Source organism: Erithacus rubecula (genome assembly GCF_903797595.1).
Source record: "Erithacus rubecula genome assembly, chromosome: 6".
In the NCBI taxonomy this organism is placed as follows: Eukaryota; Metazoa; Chordata; class Aves; order Passeriformes; family Muscicapidae; genus Erithacus; species Erithacus rubecula.
Genome location: NC_136688.1, coordinates 52,890,462 through 52,909,406, shown reverse-complemented (window position 1 = coordinate 52,909,406; position 18,945 = coordinate 52,890,462). Strand labels below are relative to the sequence as shown.

Sequence of the window (18,945 nt, the reverse complement as noted above, 5' to 3'; positions counted from 1 at the left end):
TTATAAATTTGTATGGTAGCTCTCTCTTTCTGAAAAAAAAAAAACCAATAATTATTCATTTGCTTAATCAACATTCCCCCAAAATAAGTAGTTTATGACCTGAAGAATTATTGTGGTAAATGTTCATGCATGACAAACATGTCAACAGGAAAACCTAATGCTAGAGGCTGCCTTGCATTGCTAGGGAAGCATTTGAGCAATTTCAACTGCCACCTTTTTAGGGAAGAGTAATTGAAGATACAGGTGATGATACATGACATCTTGCAAACCCAGAATTAAACAGAAACTGTATCCCCATGTATGCTGTATTTGGAAGTCCCCATGGAGCTTGTGGGAAGTACAAATATGTATGGCAACAGTAAAATGCTGCAGCAAAGGAACTGTATATGCTACTTTTCATGTTCCATTTACAGACAAGATTTGGAGAGGAAATCAAGAAAAAGCAATGCAACTTCAGCCTGAGGTTGTGCAAACTTACAAAACAGGACTTCCAAAGGGAAGAGCGTGTATGTTGATAAAAAACAAACTCTAAAACCAAAAGAGCTTAATATCTAAAAGAAAGAAAACCCAGTAGTCGTAACAAATTCACTTTTCTGTATTTGAAATAATTACTGGCAGAAAGGCTAGATATGGAAAGCACCAGGTGTTTGGATTATTTTGTATCCAGTGAGCTGACTGAAGTTTAAGACAAAATTATTGAATAGTTAATTGTTTAAATTGAAGCTCAGTAATGTTAGTTGCTTTTGTGTCTCCATTTTGTATGAAAGGTATAGAGAGTATAGGGGGAAGGTCCTTTTTCTTGTAAATTGCGATTCTTTTGATAAAAGAGAACAATGGCTAATTTCCTACTCTGAGAAATACTCAGTAAAGTGTGTAAGGTTTTGTAATAACCATCTTGTGCCATGGCTTTTCTAATAAACTTAAGTAAGCATAGGAATAGTTTGTTCACAGAGGCTTTACCACCAAAAAGAGGTGGTAAAACTAAGTGGGGTTTAGTGCAATGTGCTTTGCCTTTCTCACTTCCCTATGGAAGGATGGCATAAGGATCATTCTACTATTCAGCTTTAGAATAGCTAATTCTTTTCAGTCAAATCCAGCAGATCTCACAGTCACATTTTTAGAATGTTTCCAAGTGTGGAGATACCAGAAGAAAACAGCATTCTGTACTGATATCCAGTAATCCAGATAAGGGAGAGACATAAGTTTCCAGGCATGAGACCAGCTTCAATTAGAGCTCATACCTTAGGCAGAGGAATTAATCACAGGCATAAATCCATAGGAAAGCAGTCTTTGTTAGTTCCTGTGTTCCTGGAACCGTGTTTTTGAATAGATGCCGAGTATCAAGGTAAGAAAAAGTAGCAAACCTCCAGAGTTCCTTTCAGGCGAGTTACATAGAGACATTGAGGGTTTGAGGGCTGTGTTTTTTCCTGGTGTATGTGAAATTTGCTGCAAAAGCAAATATGTTGCTCGTGAGAATGGCATCCTGGCCTGCTGCAGTGAGTATAGTCATACTGAAAGGCCGTGTTTAAATCATTAAAAAATCATATGCAATCCCCTGTTTGCCTCAAGCTTAGTTCAAGTCAAAATGGGAAAGCATTAGACTCTTTGAACATGACCTCATTTGAGAATGTAAGAACCTTTTAATGGAAGTTTTTTGTCAAGAAAGACCTTCTGTGTGAGCTCAGCCCTCTGAATTCTTCACTGTGTGAGACAAGCATGGCTCCTCTAGCACATGAGACATTAAATATTGCCAAGCTAAACAGTTCTTTTCTTCCAGGTTCCAGTTCTTTAATGTGAATCCCACTGCTAAAACAAGCAAAAAAGTGACCAAATCCTTGTGAATAATCACTCTTATTTTGTATCATTTCTATTAACTTATTCAAATGTTAAGCCATGAATCCAAAACTCTGATGAATGCATTTGAACAACTCCAGATTCTTTTTTTCAAGCATGTTTCAGCACATGCTTGAAACAACTGACCTTTCTAGAAACATGCTCTATAGAAGGGACATTCACCCTTTTCTATTGCACAGAACAAAATTGCTTACAGAAAAGCTGATCACCTTAGGTTGATCACTCAAGAAAGAGTGAGGAGAGCAGGGTGATGGGTGTTTGTGTCTTTCTGGGAGGTGTGCTGGACTGGAGGAGAATGGCTGTGCCAGAGGCTCAAGCAGTGCCTTGAGCTGTAGAGAGGGAGAATTGTCCAGGACCGTTCTGGTGCTCTAGGGCTGCCCAGAATCACAGACTTTTGGCCAGCAGGGGTCAAGTCTGCAAAGCCTAATCTTGGCTCAAGCTGTGGGGACACTTTGGTGGTACTGCTAGTTAAACTATCCCTTTTAATTCCATATTAGACATAATGATTCCAGATCCATCCCTTCTGCACCAGCTACCTTTGTACGCCTATCCCATGTCTATTCCTTGGAGATAATCCCCAGCATATGGCAGGGGTCGGTCCCGGTGCAATACTCCTGGTTGTCCCTGGCTGACTTTAGCAGACAGAAGAATCCTGAACATCTCAGAGTTACTCCTCCAGTTAAGCCACAGTGTGTGGTGGGAAGGCAGGGGTCTGGGATCCCACTCCTCCCCCTCCGTGCCGCTGACACTGGAGCTGCACTTACACTTGGTGCAGCAGATGGGCCACGGGGGCCGGGGTGTCACCCCTCCGCCATTCGGGGAGGTGACACTGCTCCGGCAGCGTGTCAAAAAGAATTCATTAGCGCTTCTCAGGGCAGCACTCGCTCCCCTTCAGTGCTCCGTGACCCCCAGCAGTGAGGTCAGAGCACAGCTGCGGTGAGGAATTGGGGACACCACGCTGCAGGAGAGAGTGGTCTGGAGAGACGGTGCCCTGGTGCTCGGCGAGGGACTGGCAGGGGGTCAGCTCCAGCTTTCTGTCTCTCTGTCCCTGCATTTGGGTCAGGCCTTGCACACTCCCACCCCTTCACAAGCGCCCATCAGGAGACACAAGGGTTAAAATCTGTTCGACCTGAGGGTTTCAAAGAAAACATCTCCTTTGCCGAATAATCACAAAAAAGCGGCTGATCATTCATCGAAGTTGTAGTGTATATCCACCAGACAATTGCAAATGTTTCGGTAGCATTTATGAGACCGACATGGCACCTTGTGTGTGGTCATCATCAATGTAGGAACCCGTCTGTGGTTTGATTTTAATGTCCAAGAGATTGAATCTTTCCGAGATGGGTTGAGATCAAGCAGATTTTTTCAGGTAACCAACGCGTGGAAGGGTTCGACAAAGGATCAAAATCGATCTTTACAAATACTTCAGTGTCAGATTTTGAAATCTGGCTTATACAAACACTCGTGCCAACGTAACTTGATTACGCAAATGCCCGTGAAAAGCAAATACGAGGTTTGAGCGTGGCTAAAACCACCTCGTCTTTGAAGGAAAAAAAAAAAAATCAAATGAATATTCATAGCAGAATTGTGCAATGTTTGACGTAGCGCTAGGGCTGGTCGGGAGACGTGTGTGCCTCGTTTCCCAACAGCCCTGGCACCGGGCGTTGTAGGAACTCTACTCTGTAGAGGCCCTGGGCGTGCCTTTTACTGAAATTTGGTAGTTTTGGTCACAGACGGACTGCGAGTTTATTAAAAAAAAAAAGGGGGTGTGGGGTGAGGACGGTTATGGGTTTGTGCCCGGGCTGGCCGATGTTTCTGCGGTGGTTTCAAGGCACGAAGTGCAGCAGCAGCGGCGGAGAGAGGAGCAGGGCAGTGCGAAGCCGAGCCCGGCCCGGCGCGGCCGCTCCGCCGTCCCCGGCAGCGCGGGTGGGGCCGCCCCCGGAGCGCCGCGCCGGAGGACGCGGGACTCGGCGGCGCCCGCGTCCCCATTGGGCGAGGCGAGCGCGAGGCCCCGCCCTCGCGGCTCTCCCGGCTCTCTCATTGGACGACGCCGCGGGACCAGCCGTAGTCCCGCCCTTCCCGCTCGCCGGCCAGTCAGAAAATGGTTGCCGGGCAGGTTGAAAGCGCCGGCGGCCAATGGGAGGGCGGGCAGCTGGCGCGCGCGGCGCACGCAGCGCCCCCCCGCGGAAGCGGCGGGCGGAGGGAAGGGCGGAGCGGAGGCTGCCGGGGCCCGGCGGGGGTGGCGCTGCCTCCGCCTCCTCCCGGCCGAGTCCCAGCCCCGCCGAAGGGAGGGAGCGCGGCTGCTGCGGAGGCACGGGGGCTGCTCTGCTCCCAGGTGGGGCGCCGGGCGGGAGGCGGCGGGAGGGAGCCGGGGGCAGGGGGAGGGCAGCGGCGGCCGCGGGGTGACGGCCGGGCACGGCGGGAGGTCGAGGGGGGGGGCGGCGGGAGCCCTGACGGGGCGAGGGGGGGGGGGGTGCTGCCGGTGAGTGGTGGAGGGGCACCCGGCGAGGCGGCGGGAGAGGAGGGGACAGCGGGGACAGGTGGAGCGGGCGGCGGAACCCGGGGAGGTGCGGAGGGACGGCGGCCCCGGGGAGCCGGGCTGGGGCACAGCGGGGTCGGGTGCGGGTACCGGGGAGCCGGGCTGGGGCACAGCGGGGCCGGGTGCGGGTACCGGGGAGCCGGGCTGGGGCACAGCGGGGCCGGGTGCGGGTACCGGGGAGCCGGGCTGGGGCACAGCGGGGCCGGGTGCGGGTACCGGGGAGCCGGGCTGGGGCACAGCGGGGCCGGGTTGCGGGTACCGGGGAGCCGGGCTGGGCACAGCGGGGCCGGGTGCGGGTACCGGGGAGCCGGGCTGGGGCACAGCGGGGCCGGGTTGGGGATACCGGGGAGCCGGGCTGGGCACAGCGGGGCCGGGTGCGGGTACCGGGGAGCCGGGCTGGGCACAGCGGGGCCGGGTGCGGGTGCGGGGGAGCCGGGCTGGGGCACAGCGGGGCCGGGTGCGGGTACCGGGGAGCCGGGCTGGGGCACAGCGGGGCCGGGTTGGGGATACCGGGGAGCCGGGCTGGGCACAGCGGGGCCGGGTTGGGGATACCGGGGAGCCGGGCTGGGCACAGCGGGGCCGGGTTGGGGATACCGGGGAGCCGGGCTGGGCACAGCGGGGGCAGCGCCCGGAGCGCGGCCGGCGGTGGAAGTTGTTCGCGCAGTTATAATTAGCCCGGCCGGGGTCTGAGCGAGCCGGGCGGAGGAAGGGGGAGGAGTGTAACTTTTCGCAGCTCGGGAAGCCCAAGGTTGTCTCTGGTTACCGCTGCCCACGGCCGCGGGGGGGGCGGGACGCCCGCAGGAAGCACCGGCGCTCCTTCCACAAAGGCCAAATGGTGGCAGGAGCCGCGGGAGCGGCTGCGGGAGGGCGGCAGGAAAGGGCTTTCCCTGATTCCCGGCGGCTCCATCCTGGCGCTCCTGGTCGCTGCCGCTTGGTAGCTGCGACTTGATGTATCAGCCTTTTAATAGCAGGTTTCGTTTGGTTTAGGAAACGTTTGTTAGTCTGGGCTGTGAGCAGGTGGATAGGACTGGAGGAGCCTAAGATGGGTCTTTATGCATATTGCAGATTAAGCTCGCAAATAGGTGCAGTTAATAATTTCTGCCCTAGTTAGGCCTGGAATTTTTCAAACGGTGTTGGCATGCTCGTTTCTAAAAGCATAGGTAGGAGCTTTATGCAGTAATTTTCCACTTTATTTTTGATGTGGCTAAAATTCCATAGTTCAGGCAGTTAACTGCACTGTGGGAAATACCATTAACATTGAAATGATGCTGTAATCTCAAAATTCTAAAATGACCCCCAAGCACGTACTAGGAAGGGAGGACAAAAAGTAATTTAGAGATATAATTCATATTGATTTGCAGCTACCCTGTGTCTTCTATAGTTGTTTTTTTTTCCCCTAACAGATTGTAAAAACTAAACTTAATAGCGTTACTTCTGTACTTCTTCCTGACACTCAACCCAGTTTGAAATCATACAGGGCAAAAGTCAAAACCGTCAAAACCTCCACAGTTACTTCTGCAGGAATCCTTTGAAGTATCTAATAAAGAAATTAAAATTGAAAACTTCTTGACTTCATCTCCTCCTAGCAAAATGTTGGACTTCTAAAACACAAGTAACAGTACTTTTTTTTTATAGTGGTTCTGATTTTGTTGGGTTCGGGGTATTTTACCTAAGGTGCTAAAATCTAAAACTTTCCAACATTTTACTATGCTTGTTAGCTTTGTAAGTTTGTTTTAGCATTAAAGAATCCTCAAACTCTAAAACATGTGTTTTTATATTCAGTGCATAGAAAATGCAGTGCCTGCACACATCTCCCTGTGACCTAGCAAGTACATTTTAATGAAACTCGATAGTCACCATCTGAAGCCTGCTGTTTCAGAGCAAATAGGTTATGAATCCTTATTTGTCTCTTTGTTTGGGGCTTTTTTGTTTTCCTTTTTTAGTTATTTACAGATAACATGGATATCATTATGCTGGGAAAAAAGTCAGCTTCTAGGAGGAGGAGGGAGATGTTGATGTATTTGTTGCTGTGGGTTAGATTTGGCTTGCTTAGGTCACGGGCATTTTATTGCTGTTTTACTGCATCTTTACAGTTCCGAGGTTCTGTAAGCGGAGGAGCCCTTGGGTAGCATCAGGCTATGAGTTGCTATGTAAGATGAACTGTAGGCGTTTACTTGCCCGTCTGTCTGAATGTAAGACTGCCTTTCACTATGTATTACTTTAAGATTTGTGAATGATTTTGTCTGAACTCTTTGATTTGTGGTGACAGAGGCCTGTGTTTATGCAGACAGTACTGATCCCTGCTCCTGCGGTGCGTTTGGGAGGCGGGTCAGGTGTCTGTGTGTGTGATGTGCACAAACAGGCATGTCACATCCAGCCCTGGCTGCAGGCTCTTAGCCCCTGCAAGGGCTTTAATTCTTGGGATTCCTAGCTGTTTGATTCTCCAGGTGGAGGTGAGACCTCAAGAGCATGGATCGTGCCATTCCCTCCACATTTTCTAGCCTAGTCCATAGTTTACTGTCACTTCAGCCTTTTCACATTTCCCAGTTTCCAATGCCTTGAGCTAATCCATGATTTAATCCCATGTGGTCTCTAGCCATACTGCAGATGTTGCTATATCAGGAGTTTGATGGTAATGGTGCCACACTGAACATTAGACACAATCGTAAGATACCTGGTCAATTGTTTTCTCATTTTGTGTATGCTGAGAAAGAGGAAAGTTGGGGAATTAAATAAAAATCTAACTGTGTGTTAGGGGATAATTCTGAAATGTAGTTCTTCACAATGCATAGTATTCTCTCTCCTGATTACATAATTTGGAGATTATTACAATTGTAAATTGGCATTCGATAACCTGAGGAAGTAGCAGTCTAAGTCCTTGTCCTAAAGCCTAACACTTAGAGGATCAGCATTCTGTAATACTCATTTATGAAAGATAGTTTCCATATTTTTTGTGTTCACAGGTGAAACTGTTAGGTCCTCTTATTTCACTGTGTTCATGAATTTTAGGGGGGTTTACCCATATTTATCTGCTTTAATAGAATTTAACACAAATCATTTTAAAAGTTACATTTAATTGTGTGCTTAATGCTTCTGGTTAAAAAAAAATAAATAAACCCCACCACATTGTAATTAAATACTCTTGTTTTGTTTTGTTTTTCCTCTTAAGTCGCATCATCCTACCTCTGTGGATGGCTTGGCCTCTGGGATAGTTCAAGACTCTTGGATGACCACACTTTATGCAAAATCCAGAATCTTCCTGCCTGGACTCCTTTCTGTTTTCTAAGGGTAACTACTTGTATTTTTTTTTATGAAATTGTATCTTATGTGCATAGAGCATGTTCTGATAATGGGCTGCAGATGTTCTTTGTGGATTAGAATGGTAAACTGAAATGTATCTTTCAGAAATTGGATATATAATATAAAGTAAGGTAAAAACTCCTTAGTTTGAGTATTCTGAATTTCAGTTACTGTTTTTTACTTCATAATGGGGAATTATTGCAATGTGATAAAGCATATTGCCTTAAGATTGATGTTTGTCTTAGAAATTGCTTAAGTAAAGCTTCAATCTTATGGTAAGATCCACTGTTCAGCTGCAGTTTTGTCTTGTGAGAAGGTGGCATTTCAGATACTGAAGTAAAGTTGTGACCTATGAGAGAAAATTCCAGGATTTCTGATTTGGTTACTGAAAGAGTAAATGCACAGTCCTCTATGAGAAAAAGAGCTTTTTTTTTTTTTTTTTTTTCTTGTTTCCTTTTACTGTTAATTGTCCATTTTTTTCTGTTAAAATATAGGCATGCCAATTTCTAGTATTTAATAAGCTATAGTTTCCTTTATTAGTAGATCTTTTAGATCTCTGTAACCCTACAAGGTGTGTCAGTTTTATATAGGTGAATGCCTCTAGTATCTGTTTGAAGTAAATATGGGATTGAGAACTGTTCAGTTGACTGGAACAAGCTGTGAAGAGGTCTGACATTGCATTTGCAGCTCTAATGATCCTTTGTCTTTCCAATGAGATACTTTGGTGGAGCCATGGTGGTTTGGTTCTTGTTTCCTTTATTAGTCTTATGTTCTCATTTAATTATAGTTTAGTTCTAGTACAGGAGTTTCTATGTTTAGTAACTCTTGATCATGTATTAGCTTTTGCCAGCTAGTATTGGTTCTTAGTTTAAATGATGCCAGGCACTGCTTCCACTTAAAAGAAAAAAATCCACCAAAATCCCTGAAAAAACCTTACTAAACACACACTCATTAAAAATATACACCTGACCTTTATTAATAAATGTAGACAAGAGTGATAGTGGTTTAGTTTGGGATTTTTTAAGGATGGAAGCTTCTCTCTAGTAAGCACTGGCACCCACTTATTTTAGCTGTGGAAGGTACATATCCTAACAGAGAAGTTCCTTCTCCAGAGTGAAAGGCCACGCTCTGAAACTTAGCTGCCATGGTTTGTAAAGCAAAGCTCTTATCAGTGCTTTGTGAAATGAAATGGGAGTAAGGAACTTAGAAAGATGTCCTTAAGTGCAGGAGTTTTCCAGATCCCAGTAGACATAACATAAACAGGTGTTGTGGGGGTTTTCAAACTAACTTATAAATCAAGGTAAAACTTAATTCCAAGTGCTTCCTAAACATCATTTCAGCTCCTAAAATATTTGTGTATGATACAGGTTGATTTTCTGTTTCCATACATAGTGAATGGCAGTGGGGACTTTATTAATTCCAGAATAATTCTGTGCTAAACTCAGTCTTCCTCTTATTCCTTTCCTGTACCTAATGAGTGCTATTCAGGCTAGTCTTACTTTCAGAATGTGGGGAAATCCTTAGGTGTGGGGTTTTTGTTTCCAGGGTTGGTGTGTGTGTGTGTGTGTGGTGGGGGGGTGGTGGTTTTGGGTTTGTTTGTTGTTTTTGTTGGGGTTTCTTGAGTCTGAGCAGTAGCATATCTTGGTTCTGTGTTTCAGTTGCTTTGTACCAGACTGTGGGTGTGCTATATGTCAGGATTTGTTAACTGAAAAGTTGACATTAAGTCTTCTTTCTTTGAGCAGCTATTTTCTGGTAATTTCTGACTCTTGTGAACAAGTTGTTGCATAGGAGGTTAGGTATGGCAGTAAGCTGGTAGGACAGCACTCCTCCCTGTATGCACACTTTTAGTCATTGTGCCTTCTCCAGCAGTTACTCATCTTGGCTAAACTGGGGCAGGGCTGAAGGGGGTGGGGAGGCAATGGACTTAAACACACTGCTGTATGTTTGGAAGTGTCTTCAGGTCTAAACTGCTTTTTACTTTGGTGTTTCCTAAGTCCTTCCCTCGCTTGCTCTGGGTAACAGCCAAGATGTAGTGTGGGGATCTCCAGCACTTGCTGGGGACCCCAGATCAGAGATGTTCTGTGTGCTCTGACAGCTTACACTGTTATGTAAGGCATGTCCAAGTGATCAGCACTAAGCCTGGATGGGAGGAAGGGATTTGTTCTGTGTCTGTTAACTACACTTTCAGCCTTTCCATTTTCTTGTGCACTTTCTTCTGCGTGAAATACAAGCCAATAGCCAGTCCAGCACTTCACTAAAACTGCTCATGAAGTTGTGTTGCCTAAAAATGTCTGTCGGGTAGGGGAAGGATTATCATTAAAAGTAGTGTGCAGCATCCATCAAATAATTCTGGGAAACAGCCATAGCTTTTGGGGTGTTTGTCTTCCTTTGCACTTCCTGCAGATAGATGTGTGCTTGTGAGATGTGTCCATGGAATAGAGGGGAGAGCAGAACACCAGGTTATCAGCCAGCCTTGGTCAGTCACTAACACAAGTGTACAGCCCAGAGAGACTTCTGTCTGTCTTTACTCTTACAGGGTTTCTACAGTTACCAGACACAGGAGACTTTGAAAGGGAATTGCCCAAATTGCAATAGCAAGGAGTCTCTAATTTTGATTTTAATACTTCACTTGCATTACTGCAAACTGGACAGGCAGCTTTCACTCGTGAGGTGCTTACACACCTACAAAGCTGTTATTTTTGTCCTGTAAGAAAAAGTAGTATTTCACTTTGAGACAGTCTTGGACTGAAAAATGCAGCAGTGTGGCTGTACAGAAAGGATCAAACAAGTTTGGATTTAATAATACTCTGAAAAGAAAAGCTGAAAAGAGCCACTATGAATTCAACGATCTTTATCTGCATAGTGAAGGCCAGGTACTTTATTGATGATCTTGCTATTTAAACATTCAGTGGTAAATAAATAACTGTTGTGTAGTTTAATACAGTGTGGTTTTGTGCATGAAAAGTTTGTATTCAGGCAACACTAATCGTGGCACTCATTTTTTGAAGCTCCTCTCTACTGAAAATTAAAGCTCTGTGAGGTTCTGAGTTCTAAACATTGTTTAACTTTTCAGTTCTTCTCCCTCATCTTCCAAAAAAGTTTTTAAGTAGTAGTTTGCCCAGATAGAAGTAATTGAGGGTTTTCACATGTTGCATTATTCCTTGAGAGTGTTCCCAGCTGTACTTCCCAGCCATGTGTCAGTGGCAGCTGCACTGTCAGAGCGAGTGACAGATGGAGCTGAAATGGTGGCACGGGCTCTGTATTGTCCACAACACGTCGCAATGTGAATTTTTCTTGGTAGCCTGGAATGTTTCTTCTGAGTAGCTGCACCCTGACCAGGCCTGTTTGTTTGGTATTGTGTGGATTTGCCAACCAGGGACATGCCTCTTCCCTCCCCAGTTTTTTCAAACCCTGGTATGGTGTAGGATTACAGTGCTTGGATGCTTCTTCCCATCTTAGCAGAGAGGAGTTGCTGTGAAATGTCCTCCATGGAGGACTGGAAGGAACTGAGGAACATTCTGTCAGGGCAGAATTTCTATGTAGACTCCATTGTAGTTCAGTGATGTGAATAGAGAGTTTGGTACTCTCAAATACTAAGTTCACTTTGCTTCCTTTTCTCTATATCTGAAAAACTGTTTTCATTAAAAAAACATTCTGCCATGAACGGCCTGTGGCTCAGTTTGCATTACTATAATGAGAGAGGATGCCAGGAAAAAAGTTGAGATGTGTTGCTCCTCATTGTTCCTGTTTATTTTCATGACAAAAGATTCTAAAATAGATCATCTGAATGCAAAAAAAAAAAAAAAAAAAAAAAAGAAATTGTTGTGGAACTTTTTCAAGTTCAGGAAAAGGGTGACTTAGAGCTTGCTGCTTTTACAATTGAACAGCCATGTACGGACCTCACATTTAACACTGGCATAAACTTTTAATTCTTACTCAGTTTATTTACTTACAAATCCCGGGTTATCAGTTTGGCACATCCCAAAATCCTGTTAGTTGATCCAGTTTTTTGAGATGTGAGTAGGTTCCTGGAGTTAGGCTGGAGTTAGGAGGGTGAAGTTTCTGGAGGCTCTTGGTGCTTTATGCCCCCAGATTGTGCTGCCCTGAGCTGGCTGTGCCCCGGTGTCAGCTGATGGAAGGGCTGACACTGCTGCTGCTCTGAGCAGGCAGCTGGGGGTTTGTGTGTGCTTGTTTGCCCTACTACCAAAAACTGAAGTGGAGTAAGCATTGCATAATTAAATAATGCCATCAGCATCCTCTGCTGCAAAGTAATGCTGTGAAAGGGAGCATCTGTCTGAATTTTGGGTTTGGGATGAGGTGTCAATACACAGCACTACAGAAGAACAAGCTACTTAGAAAATACACAGTAGTTTGTTAAGGATCTGATCCAGTCAGAAATTCTTGTGTTAGAAAGTAAAGCAAAAGGCCTGATAAAATGTAGATTAGCTGCTAACAAAGGGGCTTTGTGTCTTTTGTAGGTCAGCAGCTGAGTGTTTGACAAGAACTGAAATTTAATGTCTCCTGTAGCAACCATGACACTAGTCATTTTTAAATCCACTGTACCAACAGTACTATGGGGTTTAGTAGCCTTTTCCAAATTTTTGTGTAACCTCTGAAGCCCTCTAAATCCTGGAGGGAGAGTAGGGGATCCTTCCTGTTAGGAAATAAAACAATGTTAGACAGAATTTCTAAAATGTAAGGTAGTACTATGTTTGTTTGTTTTAAAAACACACCTTGGGAGCGGGGAGTATGTTAAGTAGAAACATCTTGAAGTTGGAGCAAATAGTGTTTCTTGCACTTCATTTTTACAGTCAAGTGCTGTCATGCTCAGGCATTGTTACATATTTCTAAAATGCTCTGGGACAAATTTTATGAAGGAAATTTGAGGAATGAAAAGAGGAGTGTCTGCCTACATGAAGATGAAGTATTTAGTATAAATAGACTACCGTTTGAGTTGAAAAGTAAAATGTTATATTAAGTTTTTTTTCTGAAATTATGCATCCTTGCATATCATAGTCTACTTATTTTTTAAGCTTGCTTACAGAATTTAAATACTAGCACATTTTTGAGATGTTAGGAATTAACATCATTTATATATTTAAAACAGATAAGAGTAGTGTGTCCTGTGTGCATAACAAAGTATAAATGTGTATTAAAAAAAAAAATTAAAAGCAGTAAATTATCAAAACCAAGCATTCTGAATGTATGAAGTGTCAGAATTGCTGTTTCCTGAGTGGTCCTAACCTAATTTCCTTATGTAAATTTTGTTCTGTATAATTAATTGAGAGGAAAAAAAATTAAAAATAAACAAACCCCACTAGTTTGCAGTGTATAGGAATGATGGTGCTCAGTGAAGAAACAACTGTTTTGATGCATAATATTTGTTCTGACAGTGATGTTACGAAATAATGCCTGAGGTAGTACACCAATTTAAATGCTACTTAAAATGGAGAGCTCACAATTTTATTGTGAGTTTATGATTTGCATAAATTACGGTCTTCACGACAAGAGTTGGTATATTTAGCAACAGTCTACTTGTCCTGCATAAATGTGATTTTCCATAGACTGTGTTAAAAGTTACCAGTTCCTGACGGTATTGTCAGTAGTTTGAGGATCCTTGACACACACACTGCCTCCCCAGAATACTTTGTTATTATATTTTGTGCCTGAACTTTGTATCCAGATTTGTTCTGTTGTCGTAGTGGAGTGCCCAGTACTGGCTGGATCTGTTTGCTCTAATGGGGTGCTGGAGCTGGAGAGGGATACATGATCAGTGTGGGAAGATGACCCAGGTGAACAGGCACACCACATCCAGGCACCTTCTGGCTTTTAAAGAGATTCAGCTGCTGCTGTGGCACTTCAGCAGAAAACTTTAGAGAAAAACAGTTCCAAAGTTAAAAAATTGCAGCAGTGGTAAAATTACAAGTAATTAAAGTTTGTGGCTGTTTCAAGAGTGACTATGCTAATGAACTGAAGATAGACCAGACTGCTCCCTGCTAAGTAAAAATGCAGTCCTAGGACAAGTTGAATTTCGTCCAGATATGTCCTTAAAAAAAAAAAGTGTGCACTATTGAGAAGACTGACACCTAAACTGCTGTAGCAGCTGCTTTCTCTCGTGTGTCGTGCTGAGGAGAATGTGCTGCTTGCTTGCTTTCAGTTCCTTCAGAGGAGCTGAGTTCCCTAACAGCCTTGTCTGGGCAGATGGATGTAGCTAGGGAGCCCTGCCATGCTCCCTGCAAATCTGGAGAAATCCTGAAAGTAAAAGAGGCTTTATCCTGCTGCCTTTTCCTTGTCCCCAAAAGTCTAGCAACAGGCTGGCAGCTGCAGCCATCAGCTGAGCTATTGCTGGCAGCATCCAGTGCTCACATGAAAAGGAAGTTGGGAGGCCCTCAGCAGCATGCAGGGTCTGGATCATTGTGCATGAAGGATCTGCCCTTAATCTGCCACTGCTGTCTAATTTATGATTGCTGAATTTTTTTTAATAGTTTGGGAACGAGGTGTATTCACGGACACTTTAGGATGTGTGTAACTAAGATTTTGCCAGTGTTTTCTGTGCAGAGTATACTCCTTTCCTGGGTTTATATGAGTGATTGCATAGGGCTTGTTGTCCCTAATAAAACTTACAAAGTACCCAAGCAGGTATTTGTTTGGATCACTTATATTTTAGATGTTTGTGTGTAATAGTTTTTTTTACCATATTGTTCTAGACTTAGTGTGTTTCAATGCAAGAGCACACAAAGCAGATTGAAAGCAGCTAAATTCTATTTTTGTTCCTAACTGTTTTACCAAAATTGGTTGTTTTTAAAATGCTGTTTGATAGCTTCCTGCCTGATGTTCTTAGTGTGAAGTCAGTAGCAAGTTGGGAACTAGCAGCCATGAGCACCCATTATCTCTCTGTGAGCTCAGCCAGATTTCCTCCCTTTTAACCAAGCTACCAAGCTGTGGAATGGGTATAAGGATTCCCATGGAAGGCCCTGCTGTTGGTCTTGCTATAAAACAATTTTGAGTCACCAAAAAAAAAAAGAAGAACCAGTCCTGCATAGAATTCTCAGAGACACTGAGCAAGGCATTGGAATGCCTTAATGAAATCAAAATAGGTATTGAAAACTAGCTTGAAATCTTACCTGCTGTACCCAAGAATGAATGTTAAAATGGAAATGGTGAAATATTCTCTATAGTTGTTTGATCCTTGATATAAGCATCTATTTTATTTCATGTGGTCAGTCAGATATACTTAGAAGTATGCAGCTTTTTTTAAAAAGAGTATATTTCTTCCATGTTTCTGTTTAAAAAATAAGTTGCCATGAAACAATTTAGCTGGAAAGTGCATCTTTTCAATGGCAGTACTATTGTGTAGGATTTCTTTCTGTCTCTCAATGTGACACCAAAAGTCTAAGCTAACCAATGCATTGTACACTAGAGGGTTTTCAGAATTGTGTGTTGAGCCAGCCTAAGGTTAATTCACAATTTTTGTCTTGCAGGTTCATGTTGGGGAGAGGCCTAAAGCGCAAGCTGAGTGACTATGAGGAGAGCATGGCTGGTCTCTCGAGTGCCTTTGATTCCAGTCGAAGTCTGCCCTACCCCCTCAAGAGGCAGCTGGTGCTCAACATGTGCCTCACCAAGCTACAGACCTACAAAATGCTGGTGGAGCCCAACCTGCACCGCTCCGTCCTCATCGCCAACACCGTGCGGCAGATTCAGGAGGAGATGAGACAGGAGAGCAGCCAGCAGCCCGTCAGCATCTGCCCTGGCATTGCTCCTGCTGCTCACAGCTACACAGGGATGGAGTCACCTGGGGTTCCCCTTCAGTTGCCTTCAGGTGTTGGTCAGCAGGAGTCTCACTGCTGCGACCTGCGCTCTGCGGAAGACCCGATTGAGAACAGCCTGCTCATCGTTTCGGACGACGACATGTCATCTGCTATTTCATCTATTCTGAAGGATTTAGACTTTGTAGAAGATATAAGCCCACCTACTTGTCTTGTTCCTACTGGAGATGACCAGCCAAAGTTTCCAGAAAATACTGGTCTGAAGCTAGAAGATGATAGACAGGATTTGAAGGGAGCTGAATGTGTGTTTGGTTCCTTTGAGATTTCAAATTCAACCAGTTACTTGAAGGATTTGGCAATAGATGACATTTTTGAAGATATTGACACTTCGATGTATGATTCAGACTTCTGTTGCCCACCCCTGATGCCGCCCAGATCACCATCTCTTGCTACAGAAGAACCATTGAAAACCTTCCCATCTTGTAATTCTTCTTCAGCAAACAACATTCAGATATGTAGAACAGATCTGAGTGAGTTGGACCACATCATGGAAATTCTCGTTGGATCCTGATACTTGTTTTACCCAAAGATACTTTTAAACTGCCACTTTCATTTGGTTTCAGGATAAAAGCCACTGGAATAGTTGTAAAGAATTCTTTAAAAAACAAACTAAATAATAATTTGTCCGTAGTAGGATTTTCTAAGTAATTCCAAAACTTACAAACCAAAAAAGTGGCAGATTTTTTTTAAAAAAATAATTATTTATCAGAACTGTGCAATCATCATTTTCCTTCCAGGGTGTATGTGGAACAATGGGCACATACCCTCATCACCCCTCATGCCTCTTTCAATAAACTTTTTTATGTGCAATTTTTAATTTGACAGAAGAATTTACATGCAAAGCAAATTTCATATGAGGTGATCTTTTACAATGCCTCCACTTTATTTTTAATATCAGAGTTTATGCCAAGCTGGCATCTGTCAAGTTGCAAGAGTTAGATTGTGTGGATTGCAGACACGTTACTAGAGATGGGTATATTTTAAAAATGAGACACGCTTTGCTTTCTTTTGGTCAGAAAAGCAGATCAAGACACGTACCAACAAAGTCTCTTGCATTTTCTAAAGCATTCAGAACTATTTATTTTTGTAAATTTTATAGTCTTTCTACATTTTACTACGTTATTTCATCATAGTTCAAATATAATGGACTTCTAGTTGGATGTGTTTAGCACTACCTCTGAGCTGAAATGCTTTAACTCTTTCCAGTGCTTCATCTGAGACTGCAAATCTTTTTATTTCTGTTTCTTTCTGGGGGAAAGTACTTTTAACTCATTAAGTTGATCCTTTGACAGTGACCTAGCTGATTTGTGAAATCAAGGGTATTCAATGTTTAAAAACGTTTAAGTATTTGCAAATTAATTTATATGTAGATTGTGCAATTTAACATTTTTCTGTCAGTATTATGTGCTTAGATTTTGAATAATCTTGGCGTTCTTTAAATTAAAACTTACTATGTACAGGTAGCTTTTTATTCTCTTTTTGAAAACACTGTCCTACAACCCTGCTTTCACTACAAATTTTAAGATGATTTTTTATGTGCAATATTATTTAAAAAGATACACATTTGTATACCTGGCATTATGGGAAGAAACGCTTCAAGCTGAAAACCTCTAGCACCTTTGGAGGATTCTCGGTCACCGTTTCTGCATCCCTTCAGAAGCTGAGCTGAGAACACTGAGACCACATCACCCACTGCTGTGCCAGCCCCTGGAGCTCCCGTGGGGCTGTGCCCACTCACTGCTGCTGCCCCAGCCTGTCCTGGGTGGGGCAGGCTCTTTTTATACAGATACACCAACACCCTGCTCAGCTGGAGATGAGATTTGCAGTGAGAACTGGTTTTCCATCAGGCAGTTTGGGTTCTGTGTTTCATCCTGAACCGAGGTCTAGATCAATCCCTGCTATCATCTTCTGAGTTTCACACTTGCACATTTTGCTTTTTTGGTTTGGGTTTTGTTATTTTTTTTCCTCTTTTTTTAATTATAAAACTTTTACTTTGTTATTGAAAGCTGCAGCACCTGTCTTGGAAACTTGCAGTTGTAAAACCTTTGCTTTGGTTTGTTGTATTTTTTGGTTTTTTTGTTGTTCTGCTGAGTCTTTTTATGAAGGGAGCGTTGGCAGAGAGGAAAAATGTTGCCTGTGTGTTGCATCTCACAGAAGTTGAAATCCTGGCCCTGTTGAAGGGGCCAGGGTGTCACCTGGTATTTCTAGTCTTAACTGATGCTGTGGCACACCTGCCTTGTGCAGAGATCTCCATTTTTTACTGTGACTCTCTTGGTTAACAGTTAGCTGCCAACATAATTTGGTATCCCAGGCCAATGGAGAACCATTTCAGGTCACATCCTCGCAGCCATCTGGGTTGTTTAGCAACCCAAGGGTATAAATGTATTTATATGCATATATTGTATTGATTCTAATATAAAACTTCTGATCTAAAGCATTTTGAATTGCTGGATAAAGGGATTTGTTTGAAGAGTGTATAATTAGTTCTTGAAGAGGTACAGCTTCAGAATGTACACAGATTGTGCATTGTGTATAGACTACTCTGGCTTTTCCTCAGCCTCTACTTTTGTATTAAAAATATGACTGAATAAATCCTTGAAATATTAAGGGCCTTCTGCACTGTGATGAAACAGAGATGCGGTTAAAAATGTCTTTAAATTCAGTGATGAGGGATAAAGTAAAAAGACTGGATCTAATCTCTTTTTGCATTTGAAAATATGGAATGTTACTATGCAGTAAAGATATTTTGATATGAAAATTGTATCATATAGCAAATAGTGAACACTTAATAAATCCACTTACCTTGCAGTCTCTACAGAAACAGAAGAGAACTTTTCAACATTTATGTACTAAAGTTTTTTGTATACTGCAGCAAAATATTTAATTGTTGCTAGGTCTTTTATCAACAATTCAAAATGCAATTTTTGTACAAGTCCTGGCTACAGAGCTCTGTTTCTAATTGGTTGCTTCTGTCACAGTGCCAAGACCATGAGCTGGTGTGTAATGCAGTTCGGTTATGTTTGGAATTATGTGCAAAGGGAAGTTTAATTTTTAAATATGCACAAACTAATTTTAAAATCCTTCCATGTAAAATGAAGTTAGAGGCTAGTTGTGGTGGACCTATTTATTGTATGTTTGGAAATAAAAGCCACAGTTTTGCATTTAAACCACTTATATTTTGGAGCCTTCAGTATGCGACTGTTTTAAAAACGAAGCATAAAAAAATCTATGGCACCTTGCCACCTTTCTGTGAGTGAAAGACCAAAAGGGCAAAACATTTTCCCTCAGCATTTGTACCTTTTTTCCTCCTCCACATACCCCATCTCCTCCATCCTTTGTCCCTAGAAGTACTAAACACCTTACAAACCTGTAGAGAAATTACAGAGCCAGGCCCCATAATGGGATTCCACATGGGGTTTCCAGGTG

The 18,945-nt window shown here is 43.3% G+C and overlaps 1 protein-coding gene across 3 annotated transcripts; it reads left to right on the top strand.

Moving 5' to 3' along the window:
* The first annotated feature begins 4,041 nt into the window (after positions 1–4,041).
* On the top strand, positions 4,042–18,686 carry LOC306802962 (SERTA domain-containing protein 2-like). 3 transcript variants are annotated; one of them, XM_079307713.1, is made up of 4 exons: positions 4,042–4,189; positions 6,487–6,585; positions 7,563–7,681; positions 15,175–18,686. In XM_079307713.1, exon 4 carries the CDS (start codon positions 15,179–15,181, stop codon positions 16,028–16,030), a length of 852 nt encoding a protein of 283 aa, XP_079163839.1. In that variant the 5' UTR covers positions 4,042–4,189; positions 6,487–6,585; positions 7,563–7,681; positions 15,175–15,178; the 3' UTR covers positions 16,031–18,686. The 3 variants fall into 3 exon arrangements, with proteins under 3 accessions (XP_079163839.1, XP_079163838.1, XP_079163840.1); XM_079307714.1 differs by lacking the exon at positions 4,042–4,189 and adding an exon at positions 4,960–6,281; XM_079307712.1 differs by lacking the exon at positions 6,487–6,585 and having other exon boundaries at positions 4,049–4,189.
* The last annotated feature ends 259 nt before the right edge of the window (positions 18,687–18,945 follow it).